General features: G+C 31.6%; 1 protein-coding gene across 1 annotated transcript in view; it reads left to right on the top strand.

Moving 5' to 3' along the window:
• The window catches only part of TFPI (tissue factor pathway inhibitor), a 53,638-nt gene that overhangs the window by 14,744 nt on the left and 16,325 nt on the right, over positions 1–22,569 (top strand). Inside the window, exons 2-3 of the mRNA XM_006921273.2 lie at positions 13,353–13,473; positions 18,825–19,022. Coding sequence (XP_006921335.1) covers positions 13,353–13,473; positions 18,825–19,022 — 319 coding nt within the window. The remainder of the gene's footprint in view (positions 1–13,352; positions 13,474–18,824; positions 19,023–22,569) is intronic.

Genomic DNA, 22,569 nt, shown 5'->3' with positions numbered 1-22,569 from the left:
TTCCAGATATTAACCCCTTCCTAGGTCTCTTCCAGATATTAACCTATTCTAGTTTACCATGCTCATATTATTAAGAGCATTAATCATCTTATACTGAGTATCTAGCTCAACCTCTGATTTTGATTATAGTGTAATAGACAGTGTTTGCCTATTTTATTATGCTTTTTTTTTTTTCAAAGAAGAGCTCTTATCTAACTCTTTTTTTTTGTTGTTTAGTATCGAATTAAACTCAAACAATTAAGGATTAGAAGTGAGGAAGATGATGATGACGTGGTGTTGATAATGTTGAAAATGTCAGGAATTCTCTGAAAAGAATCAATGATTCAAAACATGATTATTTAATTTGAGGATAAACTAAACTGTTTTCACACTTAATTCCAATCCTTTTCCATTTTTTTCCCTGTTGCCTGATTTGGGATAAGTCACATTCATTATTCTGAAAACAAACGGGGCATTTTTTGTTGTTGTTGTATTTTAAGTTCTTTAATTACTCTCACCAAAATTTAGGCTCTATACTAGAGACATTTGCTACTTCTGTAGAAAATCACAAATGTTGGAGTTTGTAGGAGTAGATTAAATTTTGCTAAGAAAAATCCTCTAAGGTTGCCTTCTAACTGCTGTGTGATTTACACCTATTATCTTTACTCATTATCAACACAAGTAGGTTATAATAGCCTCATTTAACTTGAATCTTATAGATGTTTAAAGCTTTTTTTTCTAGTAAACAAGTAGAAAGCACCAGACTGATGGTCAAACTGCATCTTTCTTATTCCTTTCTATATCCATCCTTTTCATTACATTTTACCATGCTATCTTGCCCTATGTATAAAATGACCTCAGTGTATTTGATTGCTCATCTCTTTTTAATCCTTAAATTAATTTGAAAGAAAAAATGGCATACAAGAACAAATCCAGAACTTAATATTGCTGATTCTTACTCTGCATCCTTATTCTCTGTAAAATATTTCTCTAACTTCTATAATTCACAGACATTACATCCTCTACGATGTCACTCACTTAACTTTTACTGAAATTAAAATGAACAATTGAAAAATTTTAAAAGAATATACACACTCTAACACACACATATTTGGGCACACACACAAAATTTAGGCAGAGGTACAAAGAAATAAACACATATGCTTGTAAAAATGTGTATATTGGCTATATTGCTGAATGACAATTTTCAGTACATATCAATATTCTTAAAAATGTACAGACTTGGCCCAATAATTCCTCTTCTGTGAATTCATTATAAAAAATACTTATGGAAATTTTGAAATATTAAACTGCAAATATATTTATTATACTGATGTTTATAATTGCAAAAATAGAAATACTTATTTTTCTAATTGGTAAAGTAAATTATAAAACATTCAAAAGATAAAATATTATATACCTTTAAATGAGGTTATGCAGGTCTTTTCAGAGAGATATCTATATCCTTACGTTCAATGACAATGGAAGTTACTAAACTACATATATGCTTTGATTATTCACATATGTTCATAGAAATATTATTACACACATACAGACTCTTACATATACACATATTCACATACATATAAAATCATATGCAGCAGTAATTTTTCTGAATGGGTATGTTCATGGTTTTTCTATAATTTATTCTGCTTTTTTAGGTTTTATGATTTCTTAGAAATAAACGTATATTACTTTCTCAATTTAAGAAGACTATTTTAATTTTTAAAATGTTAAAAGAATGACATCATAAATACATGGTGAAGAAATAAATAAAAATTCAGTATCAGTGAAATTTAATTTAAAAAATAAGAGCAGTTGGTCAGAAAATCACCAATCTATCAATACTTTTCTCCACCTTTGGATGAAAATATTTATTTAAACCTATTATAATTAGTAATACTAGTCAAAGCAAAATTTTGCCTAACTGTGATCCATATTATTTCAACAATACCAAGGACAATGCTTACTTTATTTAATTTTTATTGACATATGATTGACATAAAACATGTGTAAATTTAAGTTGTACAATGTGCTGATTTGATACATTTATATTATGCAATTTGATTACCACTGTAGTGTTAACTAACACCTCTATCATCTCACATAATTATCTTTTCTATTTAGTGATGAGAACAATTAAGATCTAGTCTCTTAGCAACTTTACAATACAGTACTATTGTCTTACAATCACTATCCTTTGCTTTAGATCTCCAGGACTCATTTATCTACTGGTTGCAAGCTTTTACCCTTTAACAACATCTGCCCAGTTCTCTTACCTACCCTCCTCCTCGCCCCGGCCTCTGCTAAGCACAAAGAATGCTTACTTTAGATTTATACAGATATAGCACTTAGATGAAAACTAAGCTACAGTTTTTTCCCTAAATGGCATTAAATACAAATAAAATGGACAATATTTAGATGGTTTATTATTAAAATTTTGTATTTTTTTCAACACAGAGGTTAGAAAACATAAAATTTCTGTTTGACCTAGAACCTATAAGTTTATTATAGTCATAGAAGTTATATTGCAAGAGCAATATCACATATTTTTGAATAAAAAAATTTTTTAAATCAAATTATAAAAATTTTTAAAAATCAAATGGTTGCAAAATGAATATAGAAAAAAATTTATTTCTGTAAATACATTTACCTGTTACCGACATTTTTTATAACAATTATAAAAAGAAACTGAACACTGTCAATTAAGATGTTGGTAACATATATCACACTTTAATTATGTGTCATGGGGCAGAATTAATTTAGATGCACTAAACAACACATATAATAGGACCTTGAGGGCACGATTTAGAATTCCTTGATAGAGTATGGAGTAATTTAGAGAACATACAATCATGAGTTAGGCCAGAGATTGAAATGTAAACACCTAAGATCCCCAGTGCAGACTCTCTAGTGAACTCTCATTATTTGGCCCTCTCAGGACATCTACACCATACCTCTTCCTGTGAATCAGCAATTGACCTGTCTCTATACAAGTTTTTACAACTGTCAAATCTGTAAAGTCATTGAATGACTTAATTATTGTCCATTCAATAGGAATTTTGGGAGCAGATTTTATGAGTAGAAAATACGAGCAGGTTTTCTGAGAAATGAGGATGGAAGAAAGGAATAAATAATTACTTGAATAATTATTGTATTCTCTAATAGAGGATTAATTTATCATCGAGATCTATTATGTTCACTTTCATTAATGCAGTTTCAAATAATTATAGTGTCTACATGTATTTTAAATTTCTCCAGTGAGTTTTTATTTTCTGTAACAATGCATTTTATTTATTTATTTATTTATTTTACAGATCCCTTAATTCATTGATTTATTTCATAAACATTTATTGAACTGCTGTTAGGTACCAGAGAGAACAGAGATAATTCCTGCATTTAAGGACAGAGAAGATAGTAAGCAAATAAATATATAATGTGTTATGTAGGAATAAGTATAGTGGATAAAAAAAAAAAACATGAGAGAGAATAGAACATAATTATTGAGCTATTTTGTCTAGGATGCTCAAGGAAGGACACTGAAAAGACACCATTTGAGCAGAGATTTGATACAAAAACAATATTTCCATAGCGTTTAGGAGATTGAGTTAGAGTATAATTCCAGGAATGGGGCAGTAAGGAGGACCCTAAGAGTAGAGATTTATCAAAGAATTTCCTCTCTGCTGCCATTGAGATGTCTCTACATCTTTTCCATAATAGTGATAATGATTGCTCATTTTCCTAAAATCTTGTGACAAATATTACATACTTAAGATCTGGGACCTTAGAATTTTTTTGAAACAAACTTTATTATGCAAAATTATGAAAAATCTCCAATTTTAAAATAAAACTTCTGAGCAATTTCATAGTTAATCCACACAACAAACTAGCTGAGAGAAAATTATTCCCCAATTTCAAGTACAAGAACTGACATATAGGGAAGTGCCTTCTGTACTCTAACATATGATTTGTGATTACAGTTGAAGAATTAGGCAAGAGAAAGGGTTAGGCAGTGGCCTGTTTTACCTGCCAAATCTTTTCCTCTTGTTGTGAACTTAAAAAGGAAACTTTCTTCTTAGAAGAGACTTATACAAAACAATTATTTTCCAAGAACAGATATTCTCTCTTAGGAAACAACAGCAACAACAGAACAAAAATACTTAATTTTGGAGAACTGATACTAAGTGTCCTTCTTAGATAAGTGATAACTACATTTCCTATAGGAATGTGGTAGACCATGGCCAGTCTTTCCTCAGGCTGAATAATGCAGCAAGACATAGAACATGGAAGCCTGTAGCTGTGCAGAAAGGAAATAATTAGCTTACATATTAAAAAGTAGACTCTAGAGCTCACATATATCCTCCCACAGCATGATGATGAAAGGGAAGTAACCTTTGCTTCTGAGACAAATTTACTAACCAAGTTTGAAGACACTTTCTTAAAAAACTAGTTCCTACTGTAGATTGAATCATATCCCCCTCAAATTCATGTTGAAGCCTAAACCCCCAGTGTGATTGTATCTGGACCTAGGGCTTTTAGAAGGTGATTAAGGTTAAACAAGGTCATAAGGGTGATGTCCTAATCTGATAGGATTGGTGGCCTTATAATAAAAGGAAGAGAGATCTTTCTATCTATCTATCTATCTATCTATCTATCTATCTATCTATCTATCTATCTATCTATCTATCATCTATCCATCCACACACACTGAAGAAAGGCCATTATTGAGGAGACAGGAGAAGCCGGCAAGAGAGCTCTCACCAGGCTGAATCAGCCAGCACCTCAGTCTTGGAGTTCTCAGGCTCCAAAACTGTGAAAAATACATTTTTGTTTTTGAAGCCACCCAAACTGTGGTATTTTGTTATGGTATCCTTAGTACACTAAGATAGTTTCTGTGAGCTTTATCCACAAAATCACTTTTATCTTTACCTAGTGAAGATCCATTTTAAGCCTTCTTGGCTAGTTTGAAGTGAAGGCAAAGAAAAGCCACCTTCGACTGGGTCTAATTCATCCTTCTTGCCAAACCTTAAAACTTAGTTCATTGAAGTTTGCCTGTCTTAAACATTGTGGCTCTTTCGTTCATTTTTTTTTTTTTTTTTTTTTACCAGCTGGCCTACCAACATATATTTCATTTATATTATTGTATGCTCAGAGTTCCAAAAACCTTACCCTACCAGCAGGGCTGAGTACACAATTCCACTGTAAGATGGTGAATGCCTTAAATATATAGTGCCTTTTTCAAATCTTTGTTTATAATTTTTATATAAATGAATCATACTAATCAATCCACAATTAATGTGTAAATATGTTTTCATAATATTTAAATTTCCTTTCAACCTTATTATTATTTTTTAAATCTGACAAAATAAAATGATTAAATTAAAGTAATCTGCTTCAGTTTATATGCTGCCACTTATAAGCTGTTTTCTTGAAAAAGTTATTTTATCATTTTGAGCCACTTATCCTCATCTATCAAATGATAGAGAACATTATTTTAGGATGAGTGTGAGATACAAATGAGAAAAAAATAATGAAGTTTCATTAATGGTAACTGCCATTTGCATTATGATTTATTATTACTAAAATAACAAACTCTAATTTAACCACCCATGGTAAGAAAAATGTCTTAAAAGCAGGCATCCAGAGAGAAAATCTAAACAAAAACTTAATCTACAATATGAAAATTAACTCCAGGTAATTCAAAAGCTGGCTATAATGACATGTTTGAAATGGGGCTTTTATGAAATAGGAATTTGCTCTTTTCAATTCTGGTCTCTAGCCAAGGTTTTTTTGCTTTTTGTTTTGTTTGGTTTAGTTTAATGTGGGTATATGGGGTTTCTATTTCCGCTAATGTTTGGGAAAAAAAGAAAACATGATATTTAGATTTTTAAGTACCTCTTTTGAAGATGTTCCTTTGTGTAGGCTTATTTTAATCTATTGATTCAGGCTTTGACTGATGGTTGAACTTCTGTGTCCTATTCCCAAATATAAGAGGTAAAACCCAGATTTTCTAATGCTTATAACCTATGCCTTTCTCTGATATGGTTTGTTAAGGCTTGGGACAAAAAATAACTTCCCATATATATAGAAAGAGTGATGTGGAACTATTTACACAGTAATAAATATAACCACTAATGAAGTATAGAGTTTAAGGAATAAAAAACATTTTGGCAACTTGGTGAATAAAAAATTATAATGATCACATTAAAAAGTTATATTAGTTAATGAATTGTACTCATAGGATTAGCCAACCAGAGAAACCAATTTTTATCCTGTAGTTCCTTTAGTGATGCTGCCTAATCATCTTCTTTAAGTCACAATAAAGGTAATATTTCAAAGAGAAATAAATATTGAATGACATAACTAATTAATATATTTAATTACATTTTCCTGAGTTAGATTTGGTTTCTATTTCATATGTCTTGTTTATTTTGAGGATGCTTTGGGAAAATCCAGGATCTAGTCCTTCCTATCCCTTTCTAGCCATGTAGGCATATAATGTTGGAATATAAATCATGTATCTCTAACATCAATTTGGTATACTTGCTTCACTGACTGCACAGCATTATTGTAAAGATACAGTAGCCACTTCAAAAATAATGTCATTACAATAGATAAGTAGCCACTTCAAAAATAATGTCATTACAAAAAAATGATGTTTTATAACAATATATCTTTGTACTTCCTATATAATTTCTTAATATAAATGTGGTTTATATACCATACAGCCAGAATCTCATATTTGATCTTAATTTTAATGTTATGTCCTAGATAAATAATCCTAATGCCAAAATAACGCTTATAGTGATGACTTTGTGCCCCAGGAATGTGGGACCCAGGGGAGGGACATTAATAAAGAGATAAAGAGGGCTCTGTAATGACATGTTAGAATTTGGTATGTGGCAAACATGCAGTTTCACAGCCTTAGACCTCTCTTGGGAAACTGCCCAAACATTTGCATTCCCATAATGTATTTATTCAGAAAATATTCTTTTCCTGAGAAAAATTGGGCTTTCAAACCTCTCACTGAGATTACGCAAGTTAAGTAAATCTCCATCCAGGAACAGTTATGAAGTCTAGTAAGAAATGTTTTTAACAACAACAACAAAAAACTATTGCCAGGCCCTAGTCGTTCAGAATATTTCAAAATTTTTAGTCGAAAATACCATTTATAAAAAGTAAACCTCAAAACATAAAAAGAAAATAGAAAACTATTAGAATCTCTATAGGCTTTTTTGTCTCTCTCCTTCTACCATAGTTTTATTCTAATGTTCCCCTTCTTCATTCTTTATCTTTGGTGTTAGTGTGCTGCAAACTCACCCAAAATGAGAAACGGCCAAGAAAGCACATTGATGAGAGATAAAAACAGGCTTCGGGTTTCAGTGGGCAGAAGGGTAGGCCTCCTGGGGATCAGCCAAATTGAGTGGATGGAAGTAATAAACGCCAAGAGAATAACATTAGCCACTGCTGAGCAGAAAATTGGAATTATTCTTCAAGTTATATTTTTTCTCTTTTTCTGGATGTCAGGTTTTGTCTCTCCTGTCTTTCCTTAGTATGCCATAAATAAAGAAGCAGCCAAAATGAAATTTCTTTCTTTTAGACATGGTAAAGTACTCATTTTGTTTAGAGATAAATAGTAAAACTTTAAAAACGTTTAACAATATGTAATAAATAAAGAAAATCTGAACTAGGAAGTTTAAATTATATAAGCCCCATGCTGATAATATATACGTTAACACAATATGTGATAATTCCTGATTAGAGATGATAAAATAATGACTGTACCCTACAACTAAGGATAGAATAGATCAATAACTGTCCACTAGTTATATCACACCTTTCCTAAAATGATGTACTAGAAATCTAATGCTATATTTCCAGCCTACTACTTGTCTCTTCCATTCTCTATGAGCTTTTTGCTTGCTGGATTCTGCTATAAATTCTCATTGATATCAATGTCCATTTTCATTCCTTAGGAGTTCTCTTTCGGTCACCTGTGAAATTACCAAAATATTGCTAGCTCCAATGGACCTGCATCCATTTTCTATTTTGGGTTCCTGACTTTCTAGGTTCATACAGACCAATTCTCTTTCTTTCACAAATTCTCTTGAGAATATTAACGTCATAAATAAATAGTAAAATAGTAAATAATGCCTTTTTATTAGAAATTCTTTTAAAATGCTTGTCAGCATATGAGAGGCTGCCTTCGTTTTAATTTCTGGGAGCCTGTGCTTGGCATATTTTCTTTATTTCTATCTTATGTTAATATTTATATCGACCAAAGCACAGATCTTGCCAGAGAAATAAATTGCTATTTTGAAACATGAAAAACAGGCAAAAGTATAAAAATGTGGATAATTGTCATTGTGAGCATAGTAAGTACTATGTGATTGTGTGAATAGGCAATTCACATCCTGTTATGTATCCCTCTTTCTTGCTTTCATAATTGTTGAAACATTTTCAGATCATTATCCTGCTAAATACTAATTAGAGAGAGAGAAAAAAACTCTCTGAACTGACATAAATCTTCCCTTATCCCATCTCCAGGCTCAAAAACACAGAATTTTCTAGGTGAAAATAATCTTTGGGTTTTTTTTCCCTTTGAACTATATTTCAAATTCTTCCTAACCTCTACCTCCCATAAACTCTACTAAATGCATACTTAAAAAAAAAAATTTATACCCTCTTCACCCATTTCCCCAATCCCCAACTCCCCACCTCTGACAACCATCAATCTGTTTTCTATATCTATGAGCTTAATTTTTTTTTGATTCCACATATAGGTGAGATCATATGGCATTGTCTCTGACTTATTTCACTTAGAATAATGTCCTCAAGGTCCATCTATGTTGTCACAAATGGCAAGATTTCATTCTTTTTCATGGCTGAATAAAACTAATTATACACACACACCCCACTTTTTCTTTATCCATTTATCTATCAGTGGACAATTAAGTTATTTCCATATTTTGGCTATTTTAAATAATGCTGGAATGAACATGAGGGCACATATATCTTTTCAAGTTAACGTTTTTATTTTCTTCAGATAAATACTCAAAAGTTATATTTCTGGATCACATGGTAGTTCTATTTTTAATTTTTTGAGGAACCTCTATACTGTTTCCATAGTGGCTTCATCAATTCACATTTCACCAACAGTGCACAAAGGTTCACTTTTTAACACATCCTTTCTGATCTGCATCATTTCCTGTCTTTTTAAAAATTTTATTATTAGTTTCAAGTATCCAGTACATTTATTAGATATTTATATAGTTTATGAAATGATCTCCCTGATTACTCTGTCTTCCCTCTGGCTCTACACATAGCCATTACATTACTGCTGCCTGCATCCCCTATGCCGTGCTCCCCATTCCTGAGACTATCTTTTTTTTATATTAGCCATTCTAACAGGTATGAGGTGATATCTCATTGTGGTTTTGACTCGCATTTTCCTGATGATTAATAATATTGAGCATCAATTTCATGTACCTGTTGGCCAACTGTATGTCTTCTTTGGAAAAATGTCTGTTCAGATCTTCTGCCCATTTTTCTAATCCAATAATTTGTTTTTTAGCTATTGAGTTGTATGAGTTCTTTATGCATTTTGGATATTAGCCCCTTATCAAATACATGATTTGCAAATATTTTCTCTCATTCCATAGGTTACATTTTCATTTTGTTGATGGTTTCTTTTGCTGTGCAGAAGCTTGTTAGTATGATGTAGTCCGACTTATTTATTTTGCTTTTGTTGCTTTTTCTTTTAGTGTCAGACTCAAAGAATTGATCGCCAAGACCTATGTCAAGAAACTTATCACTTATGTTTTCATCTAGAAGGATTATAGTTTTAGGTTTTATGGTTTATGGTTTCTGTTCAAGTCTTTAATCAATTTTAAGTTAATTTCTGTGTATGGTGTAAGATAGCGATCCAGGTTTTCAAATGTCATTTATTGAAGAAATTGTCCTTTCCTCATGGTATATTCTTGGCTCTTTTGTCAAAAATTAATTGACCATACAAGTGTGAATTTATTTCTGCGATCTCTATTCTATTCCATCAATCTATATGTCTGTTTTTACGCCAATATCATAGTGTTTTAATTATCATAGATCTGTAATATAGTTTGAAATCAGGGAGCATGACACTTCCAACTTTGTTCTTCTTTCTCAAGATTGCTTTAGCTATTTTGGGATTTTCATGGTTCCACACAAATTGTGATTATTTGTTTTATTTCTTTTAACAATGACACTAGAATTTTGCTAGTAATTGCACTGAATGTATAGATTGCTTTGGGTAGTATGGACATTTTAGCAATATTGATTCTTCCAATCAATGAGCACAGAATATCTTGCCATTTATGTATCTCTTCTTCATTTTCTTTCATTAATGTCATAGTTTCCAATATATAGGCCTTTTGCATCCTTGGTTAAGTTTATTTCTAGATATTTTATTCTTTTTGATGAAATTATAAATGGGATTGCTATTTTTCTTTCTGATAGCTCATTATTAGTGTGTAGAAGCACTACCAATTTTTGTGTATTAATTTTGTATCTTCCAACATTACTGAATTTATTAGTTCTTACAGATTTTGATGGAAACTCTAGTGTTGTCTATATATAATATGTCATCTGCAAAATATGATAGTTTTACTTTTTTCTTTTCCAATATGAATGCCTTTTCTTTTTTTTTACCTAACTGCTCTGACTAGATCTTCCAATATTATGTTGAATAGAAGTGGCAAGATTGGGCACTTGTATTGTTCCTGATCTAAGAAGAAAGCCTTTTAGCTTTTTACCATTGAGTATGATGTTAGCTGTGAGCTTGTCATACATGGCCTTTATTATGTTGAGGTGTGTTCCCTCTCCTTTGTTGAGAGTTTCTAATTATAGATGGATGTTGAATTTTTTCAAATGACTTTTCTGCATCTATTAAGATAATCATATGATTTTTTTATCTTTTATTTTGTTAATGTGTATATCATATTGACTGATTTGTGGATATTGAATCATCTTTGCATTTCTAGAATAAATCTCTCTTGATTATGGTGTATAATCCTTGTAATGTATTGTTGAATTCGGTTGGCTAATATTTTGTTGAGGAGTTTTGCATCTATAGTCATCAGTGATATTGGTGTCATAAAATGAATTCTGAAGAGTTCCATTCTCTTCTATTTTTTGGAATAGGATGAGAAGAAATGGTTTTAATTCCTCTTTGAATGTTTGATAGAATTTACCGGTGAAACCATCTGGTTCTGGAATTTTGTTCATTGGGAGGTTTTTGAATACTGCTTCAATCCCCTCACTAGTAATTACTGTTCATATTTTCTATTTCACCATGATTCAGTCTTGGTAGGTTATATTTTTCTAGGAATTTATCTATTTTTTTTTTCTAGATTGTCCAACCTTAGCAAAGGATGCTATTGTTGCCGGGGCAATAAAGCATCAATCAAATGGAAAGAAAGTAAAATAGTAAAAATTATGATTCTGTAGAAAAAAAAATGTGGTAAATAAATTTTAATACAGGAAAATATAGGTCAAACAGTAACAAAAATATTCCATTTACTCTTTTAAACAGATAGATGCTGAGATATCGACCAGACAATGTTTTTCAAAGTTAGCATATTTCCAAGCACATCATCATGATGTGACGTAAGATCAAAACAACAACCACCAAAAATATCCACCAAGTGCTGGCTATCATCCCAGTTATTACTGTCTAAAGGGTGTAACAGCAATGAGAGACTCATGGTGGTATTCAGCATCCTGACTCCAGACATTTCTGAGATCCAGCTTCAAACCTACCTTTCTAGTCCGAGATTGTTCCACCTTCTCTAGAATGAATGAGCTGATGACCTTTTGACTTAAACTGTCTGAGATGGCATCTGATCCTTGCAATAAAGGAAAGTTTAAAACGACTAAAATTAGACAACATTCTAGGCCACCATTTTTAAAGAAAGATTTAGAGCTCACATTCTCATCATGTTCTTCAGCAGGCACCCAACCTCAGCCTGCTACCCTAAACATGCTATATTTTACACTCAAAGTATAACAGAGTTGTATATCTCAAAGAATCAAATGGAAGAGTCTCTGAAAAATACTTTTCAAAAATAAGATAAAGACTCTTCAAAATTGTATATATGTATGCACATATATACATATATATTTGTGGATTCAAGTAGTTTATGGTATGATTTAGAAGGAATATGACACTGCTACTGACTAAAACTCAAATATGTATTAACATTTCCAAAGCACTGAGGAAACAGCTCATACATTTCATTAGTTATTTTAACGAAGCTTAAAGCAAAATGGTATTTATTACTTTATTATTTATTATTAGGCTCCCCACATCTGAATGGTGTATATTGCAGCTGCATTCACTACATATAAAAACAGAGAATTCTTTAACTTGTTTTTGATGGGATATCTGTTCCTGCATTTGTGAATGTTTACTGATAAGCTTTCCCTTTCCTTCCTGACTGTGATATCATCAGTGGCTGAACATGTGCATATGTTCCTTTCTTTTCTTCTTCCCATAATGCTATGTGAACATTACACATTTCCTTCCACCTTTGAAACCAAAGTAAAAATGGCCCTTTAAAAAAATTTTAAATGTGCTTTTCCATTATTTTTTTGCTATGGATCTTTAAACCATTTGAAACAGGAAATCCTGCTGAAATCTATTTCCTTTAAATGTAAATGTGTTGGTTTATCATTTAAAGTCACTTTTTTGTGAAACTCTTTTGAATTAGATAACTCCCTAACTTGAGAGTGGAAGACTGGTATAAAGGACTGGCTAGAATGTCAGACATTTCTTTTTTCAGCAGTTTTATTATTTCACATACTACCTGGTTAGGAAATTGGTTATAAAAACAGAAATATATTTTAAAGGAAACAAAGATGAAAATTTGGATAATATGTTTCTTTTTTAAAAGAAAGACCAGAGCAAAAGGAAAGATAAATCAGTATTTGAATGTTCCATTAATGAAATAATAGAATAATGCAAGAAAAATATATTAAAATATAATTAGTGCTGAGAAAAAATAATAGCTATGAGAAATATGTGACAAATAGAACAGCATATGAAAATAGACCTTAATACATACTTAGCTATTTTGATTAGCTATTACCCATGTCTCTCAATTAGTTCCATTTTAATTTGTATTTTCAAGGTTGAAATATGATCTGTATACTTGAATGTTTTTAGATATAGTCACTGAATGTGTATGTGATGGAATTTGTGGACAGAGGTGCATGAGAATGCCTATTAAAGGTCATAAAAATTTGCATTCGGAGGCATGCATATGATTTTTACTAGTCTATAGATAATTCCACATTAATGCTCTTTATTAACTATATCTGGGTTCTGTATTTCACAGATGATTTGTGCAATGAAGAAAGAACAGATATTTTGGGCTTCTGTATATCTGTTGCTTAGTTGTGCCTCTGTCTCTCTCAATGCTGTTCCTGAGGAAGATGGAGAACATAAGAATGTTACAGGTAAAATGATAGAAGCATATGACTTTTGTAGCTAGTCAAAGCTCTCAATTTTAATAAAAAAGTTAACAGTTTTTTCTCCATTGTATAGAAAAATTAGTTTTCAGCAAAGTGTCTTATATATAAAATGTGATGTGTAAAAAAACAAAACAAAACAACAAAACAAAACTCAAACCTTAGTCCAAATCTGTAGGTGGTTGCCAGAGGCAAGGAGGGGTTGGTTTTTTTTTTGGCTATAATATTAAACACTGGAAATCCAAAAATAAAGTATTAACAATAAAACAATAGAACAAGGAGAAGACTGTACAGTGATTATTATTATAGATTTCTTTCTTAAAAGAAATATTTTGTGGCAAATTAGTACATGATTGATAGAAATCTCGTCATTGATAATAGTGAGAGAATATGAACACAGTAACAGCTTCTATTTGTGTGTATGTTTATGAGGTACCAAAGATTTCCATAAACATTCTTATTCATATCTCTAATAGCTCTTTAAAGTGACTTTGTTCAGTGTACTTCCCTTTGATAAAGATTGAATGAATATATCCTATGTGTCTGAAATTGTGGTTGGTTCTAGGGAAGCAGTGATGACTGACTCTGGGTTTTCAAGAATCACAGTTTCACATGGGAGACTGAATTGTAGACAGGTTATTCAATATAATATAGTAAATAAAGTGACAGGGGCATGCATAGGTGCTGCTGTTAATGCAAAGAGGAAGGGGACGCATCTAAGCTTGGTGATCTGAAAGCTGTGCATAGGGCAGTGGCCAAGTGCTAAATGCTATATCACTTCAGCCCGTAGCCCCGAGTGAGATACTTTGAGCAGATCTGAAGATCTGCACCAGCCGGACCCATAGCTTATAGTGCAGCCACCTACATAGGCCTAGCCTAGATGAGGCCCAGTAACCAGTAGACAAGAAGCAAACCCAGCTAGGAGTAACAGGGCCACTCACATCATACTCATAGTAAAAAATAAAGGCTTATTGTTATGTTTCATATATCTCTATCTCTATCTATCTCTATCTCTCTATATGTCTATATCTACATCTATATCTAGAGATAGATAGTTAAATATATATCTATATCTTTCCGTATAGTTACAATTTATTAAAGATGAAACATTTAATGAAGTAAAAACTATAATATGCCTTATAAAATTTAGGCAAATAATCCTTCATTTGGTTCATTTCTCAAAAAGGATGGCTAAAGATCTAATATTCTGAAAGTTGGGTAGAGACGGGATGTGACGAATGAAAAGGTCCAGGTGTTCTCAATATTCACCTCGTCCAGTCTCCCCCAATTAGGCTGAGAAAATGCATGTCAGTTAACCAGGAAGTCTTGAAATTGTTGCTGCTGCTACAGTCAGCCAAGAAACCAGAATTAACCTATCACGAACTAAGCCAGAGTTTCAAATCTCTGGGGAAATCCAGACCAAAACCAGCTGGATAAAAAAAAAAAATTGATTTTAAAGCTAGACTTAGGTGAAGTCTTATCCAATTTTGGCTTTAATCTTGCAATAGCATGATCCCACCTCTGAATCTACTCAGTTTTGGAGATACCATTTATCACATTACGGCAAAGTCATGCCACCATTTTATAGAATTATACCATATCATCGAAATAGTTTACTATCATTTTATAGAAAAATATACAAGATTTTATTGCTTCTCTCACAAGTCAATAGTAGACTTTTTAAAAAATCAGTCCAACCTTCAGGGAGAATGAAATACAATAAGCTTCTTGAAAAGACAAAATGAATAATCAAAAGCAGTGGTGATAAGCTTTTTAAAAATTCCTTTGGACTGGGAGAGAGGCAACATTCAGAGAGAGGCAAATATCTTTTATAAGATGTAGAACCAGACAGACCTAAGTTTGCGTGTATGGTTTGCCACACAGTAGCCTTGCAAAATTAGATGAGTTATATAAACTCTCTGACTCCCAGTGTCCTAATCTATAAATAAGTGATATAAATAACTATGTTCATATGGTTTATATAGCAACTGCAAAAAGCATCTGATACATTTTCTGACATAGAGAAAGCGAAGAGTACATGACTGTTTTCTTTCTTCTAGAGAAATCCAATCTTTTGGTCAGAGAGTGAAGCAATATGTAGACTTAGGTAGTAAGACGCCTTAACGCTCTAGGTTTCCAAACAAGTTCTAGAAGAATGAGGATTCTAACGAACAAGGACATGACACATCTCCAAATATTATCATGAGCTACCATCCAACATCCCAGGACAGGGAGAAGGGAGAGGGAGATAGTAATCCTCAGACTGTGAGACATAAAATACAAGAAATCAATTACAAAGATGGCTAACTATAAACCATACTTCTATTTATCTGGCTGCATCACATGGAATTCCTATTACACTGCCCTGTATGTGTTTTCTAGTTTCATGGCCTTAGCTCAATCCTTATAATAGTCAAGCCTTTCTTCAAGTCTCAGTGGCAAGTCTCAGGAAGTTATCGCTGACACCCTTAGACAACCTTAAGTGTCTTATTACGCACTCGCATGGCACCCTAAACTTCTTGAATATTTATATGTCTTTAGTGCCTACCTGCACTATAAAGTGGAGGGACTGCTGCCACCTAATATACTACTACCGTATCTGCTGTGACAGAACAGTACCTGACAAATGATCACACACGATCGTTGAATTTCAAAAAGCTTTATCCAAAGTAAGAAATGAAAATAAGATAGACTTCCGTCCCTTTTGAATGAATTTGCATGGCATAGTGTCCACCAGGGCACACCTGATCACTTCCTTACTTTAGGGATGCTGTGTTCAAGTGTGACTCAAGTTCATTGCACAAAATTAAGGATTCATGGAAGCAATATATGATGTTAAACGGTAAAGATGAATAATTAACTAACAATTAATAAAATATAGTTTTAAAAAGTTAATGGTTTTCTTAGAAACATTTCTTAAGTTAATTCTTAGGAAATTGGTGTAAAATCATTACCTATTTTCATCATCAAAAGCTTTTTAGTTTCTATAAAGTGAATTTTAGAAAATAATTGAGTGGACATTATATAATTAAGTCTGTATGCTTCACCTAAGTGCCACTTTAGGAATCTTAGTCACATAGATTAGATCTGTGACAATATCACTCAGTAAGAATGTGTGAGACATTGACTATAAAACGATGTGGGGGTCAATTCTAAAGTCATCACTTAAGAGTGTGAATTGAGCAATTAATTTCAGAAGTGCCACTTTATAATTTGTAAAATGGAAATAATAACGCCTAACTCAGAAGTTTGTTGTGATAATTAAATGGTATAATTACGAAATGTTTGAAGCATAGTAATTACTCAGTAAACAACATTAGCTGTTATTACTGTTATAACTACAACTGTGGTGGTCTAGCTTGCATTTTTGTGATGCACTGCCTCCACCTGGTGGCAAAACTTCAAAATAGCAGGTTGAACTTGGGGTGAATATGTCTTTAATACAGAAAATGTAAATATAAATGATGATAAGGACTATCAAATATGTTAAGAGTAAAATGTAGAGGAATCATCAATGAGAAAGAATCATATAAAATTATTTATTCATGAGAAATAGTTTTCCTGATATGTCAACTCAGGTGTGGAGCTGTCTTTTGTAGATAAAGATGTATGCATTATAACAAATCTCTTTTATTCTACCTTATCAAATTTTAGGTTTGACAGTTTACTGTTCTATTATTTCTGTTATCTCAATTTATATCAATTGAAAAATTGGTTAATTTAGTTATCAAAGAAATCAAAATGGTGATATGATATTCTGCAAATTATACTCAGATTTTTTTTAAAAAAGCTTCATTAGTGGTTGAGATAAAATTTACATGTTCATGCAAAGTGTTGAATGAATTGAAAAATATAATAATACCAAGATATGTGTAGAAAGCCATATTTTTAACCATTTCAAGATTGCAAGGCCTATTTATCTCTTTAAGACTCATATAGAAAATTAAAAATAACATTTAAATTATTTTGTTATAGTTTTAACATTACTGAAATATGACTAATACTTGACATTAATTCTATAGATCATTAGGATAACAAAATATGAAGTGTATAAGAGGCTTGATAAAATTACCTAATCCAAGAAAGTATGATATACATACTTTCTCTTTCAAAACTTCTGTGAAGCTACAGGAAAATTTATCATTGATTTTTTTAGAATATCATACATTCACAAATTTATCTTTTATGTTTTTAAATATTTTATGTAAAAATATTAAAGTGACAGTTATTCATGCTTTTTTTAAAAAGTAAATTATTTTATGGTGCATTAAAACATTTTTTTGAAGATATTTATACTTACCAGTTCTAATTTAATAGAATATCTCTGCATCCTATAGGGCAAATTGTTTTAAGTTGGTTTGAAGTTTCAATAGCCCCTATAAGGGATCACAGTGAATATTGAATGGTATAGAAAAGACATAGACTCAATGCACGTACAATACTGAAGCAGTATTATATGGCATTCTTTGATCATTATTATTTTGGTTGTACCAATCAAAATTTTCAGTGTATATCTTACTGGTAGATTCCGTAAGCAAATGTAATTTATTTAAAATTAGGCCTCTATTATTATTAGACTTGATAAAAATCAAATTTAAAAATTTTAGTTGAGTTTTCTGTATGTACAAGTCCCTCCTCCCCAAGACAGAAAATTCTCCTGTGACTAAAATAAGTGATTGAATATTTAGGGGAAAGGTTATAATTCCAGGTCAAGAGAATAGCCTCATTCTTTTTAAACATAGAAAGCATTTAATTTTTTCAATGTTCTTAAAAAAATAATCATGGTAAGTAAAAGAATTTATGATGAGATAGATTGATCAAACACATTTTTATATTTAGAGAATGGTTTAATGTAGCATGATATATATATATATGAATATGAATACAGTGTTGCTTTTTTTAAAAAGTGACGCAGTTGTGGATTAGGGAGGGAAACTCAAATTAACATCTGCCCTCAACAAATGCTGAATTAAAAAAGAGGTCTCTACTTATTTGTAATGTCAACAAAAAGGTTACCTTGCAACTACTACTCAATGCCATATCAGTCAACTGGTACAGGTTTAAGCAATATCTATCATGAGTCTAGAAAAGTTAATCTACATTTTTCTTTAATCACTGACTAATAATCAACTATTCAAGTTTAATAGTTGATGAGACCTGTCTTTTGGTGAGTTTATAAAATTTATCTACCTTTTTGATAGCTTTGAATAACTTTTTATGGGTTTTTGTACTTTTCCTTAAATCTGGGACATATTAAAAATGAAATAAAAAGGAAATAAAGGACATTATTACAATGTTGATGAAAGATGATATATCACATTTTTATTTTTACTTTGTAGATGCTGAGTTGCTGCCACTGAAACTTGTACATCCATTTTGTGCATTTAAAGCAGACGATGGCCCATGCAAAGCAATGCTAAAGAGATTTTTTTTCAACATTCACACTCAACAGTGTGAAGAATTTATATATGGAGGATGTGAAGGAAATCAGAATCGATTTGAAAGTCTGGAAGAGTGCAAAGAAAAATGTGTAAATGGTATGTTTCTGGGGACATTTATCTCCCAGTAGCCTTTAGGGCTATTAGAACTAAACATAGACTTGATAATTTTAGGAAAAAAAATAAGTGCAAATTATTTTTATATTCCAAGGCATCTTTCGTTCACATTTTTCACATTTTCAGCATTTGTTTTCAACTATTTTTTTTATTTTTTCATATCAGTCTTTATAAAGTATATTAAGCCCCAATTATTGCCCTGTACACTTCTCTATAAAAAGATGGAAGAAAAACCTTTCTTTAAGTTGGCACAACAGGTTTTATATCTGCAATGAAGTGAGCGTAATTCAGCAGCTATGAGTTGGCAAGAAAGACATTGTTAGTCAGAGTGACTTAGACTTTATTAATACAATGATCTCACTACTGTCCCCTGTCAAGGCAACGAATCTGAGAATCTACTTTGAGGCTCTCACTAGCTACCAATTAGAAAATTCCTTGCTTCATCAGAGACCAAAAATATGCATATAAAATTAAAGCATTCCCATTGGAACCTTGAAATACTGTAGAAAATATCATTCATGCTAATCCATGTAGACATCACTGAATCCAACTTTCCTTTTCATATTTTTACTAAATAATAAGGTTTAAAAGTATATCATATATTGTTATTCAACTTTACCAAACACTTTATTCTGCTTTGATCTGATTAAGGTTTTTTTTGGATATTTTGTACATGGCTTTACCTCTTCTTGTTGAGATAAATTCCAAATAATTACTGGTCAAAATTTGGAATGTTTTTATTTCAGTTTTATTCTTCTGAATTGTGAGTTTCTTGAGGGATGGAAGAATCTGATTTGTCTTCATGTCACCAGTTTATAGCTCCAAATTTCCCCACAGCATGTTCTTAGAGCTAGTCGAACTGAATCATAATACTATAAAAATGGTATTTTTAGCTTGTAATACTAGGTGTTTTTTTTTTTTTTTTTTTTTGGAAAAGCAGGTGGCTCTACATTCTCACATTGATAAGGCTTTCTGAAGCAGCTTTACAAAACAGCCTTGGCACCATGATGATCTAGTCCTGTGGGAAAATCTCTATGTGGTGAAAAGAGAGAATTTTTCTCCTCTGTGACTCTGAAATGTTTTGTATGCTCCAGAGCTTACAGAAAAGAATGTCAATATATTTCTTTGACCTCAGAGCACTTATTTCCCTACTTCCTCTCCATAGATGTGCTAGAAATGTTACTAACACAGATTAGGCAGTTCAGTGGTCTTCTGTGGTGTCTTTAGTTTCTGTGATTGCCTGGTCATTTTCCATTCATTACAGATTTCTATAAGCCGTTCTCTTCTGTACTGGGCCAAGTATCATTTTGTGTTGAGTTGAATATCACTCAGGTTCAGCACCTTGGCTAGAGGCCTGGTTGCTTCATTCTTTATAAGCCTCACTTTTCTGTTTAGCAGCCTACTTATTTTCGTCAACTTGTCTCTTCCCTGAATTACATACCTGTTTCTTTTTTATAATTTACAAATCTTTTATTTCACCATTGTGCAAAAGTTACCCTTTTCTTTTGTAATTAATCAATTATAATCATTTTGTTTTTCAGCGACTGCCCTGCTTATAATGTCTTCTAAAACATCATTATTGCCTAGCATATAAGTCTCATGTCTCCATTTTCTCATTATCTCTCTAAAAGCCACCTGGCATTATGTTTGTATATTTGAGTGTTATACAGTAAGCTACTGTTAAAGATATAGCTGGCATGCGGAAAAAAATATGGCTAGGCTTTTTTTTTAAACAAAAAATAAATCACCTAGAAGGAGAATTTCATCATCAGCCATGAGTAACTGGACCTGAACCCTCTTTTCTAATATAGATAGCTAAAAAACTGGACAAAATATGTGAAGCAACTGTTTTCAGACATTGATCAAAAGACAGTGCAGGATTTTGATTTCTGAGAGGAAGAAAAAATGTGAGGCGAGCCATCTAATCCCCACAAATTTCTGCATGCTGGCACTTCTAGATCACAGTTAAGGGGCAAACACCCATGCACAGCATGATGGTCCCTATGGTGGAGGATGTGAGATTGGAGATTGGGAGGTTGAGGTGACTGGGGTTTTAGGAAAAATATGAGGGAGAGGATGGACTTATGTAGGTAAGAATTACAAGAATCTGGATAGCAATCCTTTTGAGTTTGTTACCGAATAATAAAACTGTATGTATTTGGCAAATTTCTATGAGTTTAAGAAGCAATTCCAGAGCTCTCACATTACTAAAAGAAATTTAGCACTTAATTCAGTAATAGTACTAAATTAAATCTAAAATGTCATTTTAGATTTGTCATAATAAAGCTTACAGAAAACGTTAAAAGATCTAGCTGGCCCACAAGTAGCTTAACTACCTGCCAAAAGGCACTTCAACATTCTTTAAAGGAAGAAAATAAAATCTAGCAGCCAACAACATGATATTCAAAAATATTCACAATTCCTCAAAAATACTAAATATTCAAAGAAAAAGCAAATTGTGTTCCATAACTAGGAGAAAAATTACTCAATTCAAACAGACACAGAAATGACAGAGGATGGAATTAGTAGACAAGAACTTTAAAATAACTATTATAAATATGCTAAACATGAACATAATAAGAAAAAGTAAAATATATAAAAGAGAAGTAAATAATAAAAAAAGAGAAGTTTATAATAAAAATTATAAACCTGAAAAATACAATATATAAAATAAGAAATTCATCAGATGTATTTAAGAGCAGATTAGACATTATGAAAGAAAAGATCAGTAAACTTAAAGACAGAGCAATATAGACAGAGCAAAGTGAAGTACAGTGAGGGGAAAAAAGACTTAATAAGCAAACAAACAAACAAAATATAACCCAGTAACCAATAATATACTATCAAGATCCATCAAATTGTGTAATTGACATCCTAGGGGTGGAGGCAGAAAAAATATGTGAATAAATAATGGCAAAAAACTTATCTACATTTTATGAAAACTAACATAAAACCAAGAGCCTTGACAAATTTAGAAAACAATTAATGCACAAGAAAGAAAAACTACACAAATGAATATAATAATCAAATCGCTAAAAATCAGGGATAAAAAGTAAATCTTAAAAATCTAGAAAAAAGATACATTAGGTATAAGGGAACAAATATCAAAAGAATCACAAATTTCTCATCAAGAAATAATTCACAGGAGAAGAAAATGGAATATCTTATATAAAGAGCTGAAGGAAAAAATAAACTTCCGATTAGTAATCTAGATATATTAAAAATATCTTTAAAATGGAGATAAAATAACAACATTTTTAGATTAAAAATATATCTGAGAAAATTTATTGCTAGCAGACCTGCACTGGAAGTAATACTAAAAGATTTAAAACTAATACACAAGAAAGGAGTGGAGAAATACAATATTAGTGTATAAGGTTCTGGATATTATAGGTGAAAGTTGTATAAATTACCTGAAGCGAGGGTGTCATGAATTAAAGATGCATATTATAAGCCCAGGACACCTGATAAAAATAAAAATAAAAAAAAGAGGAGGTATAGCAAATAGACAAATAATGAAGATGAAATT

This window comes from Pteropus alecto, unplaced genomic scaffold, assembly GCF_000325575.1.
Source record: "Pteropus alecto unplaced genomic scaffold, ASM32557v1 scaffold3, whole genome shotgun sequence".
NCBI classification, from domain to species: Eukaryota; Metazoa; Chordata; class Mammalia; order Chiroptera; family Pteropodidae; genus Pteropus; species Pteropus alecto.
Note: the sequence above shows the minus strand (reverse complement) of the source record. Positions and strands in the feature narration are given on the sequence as shown.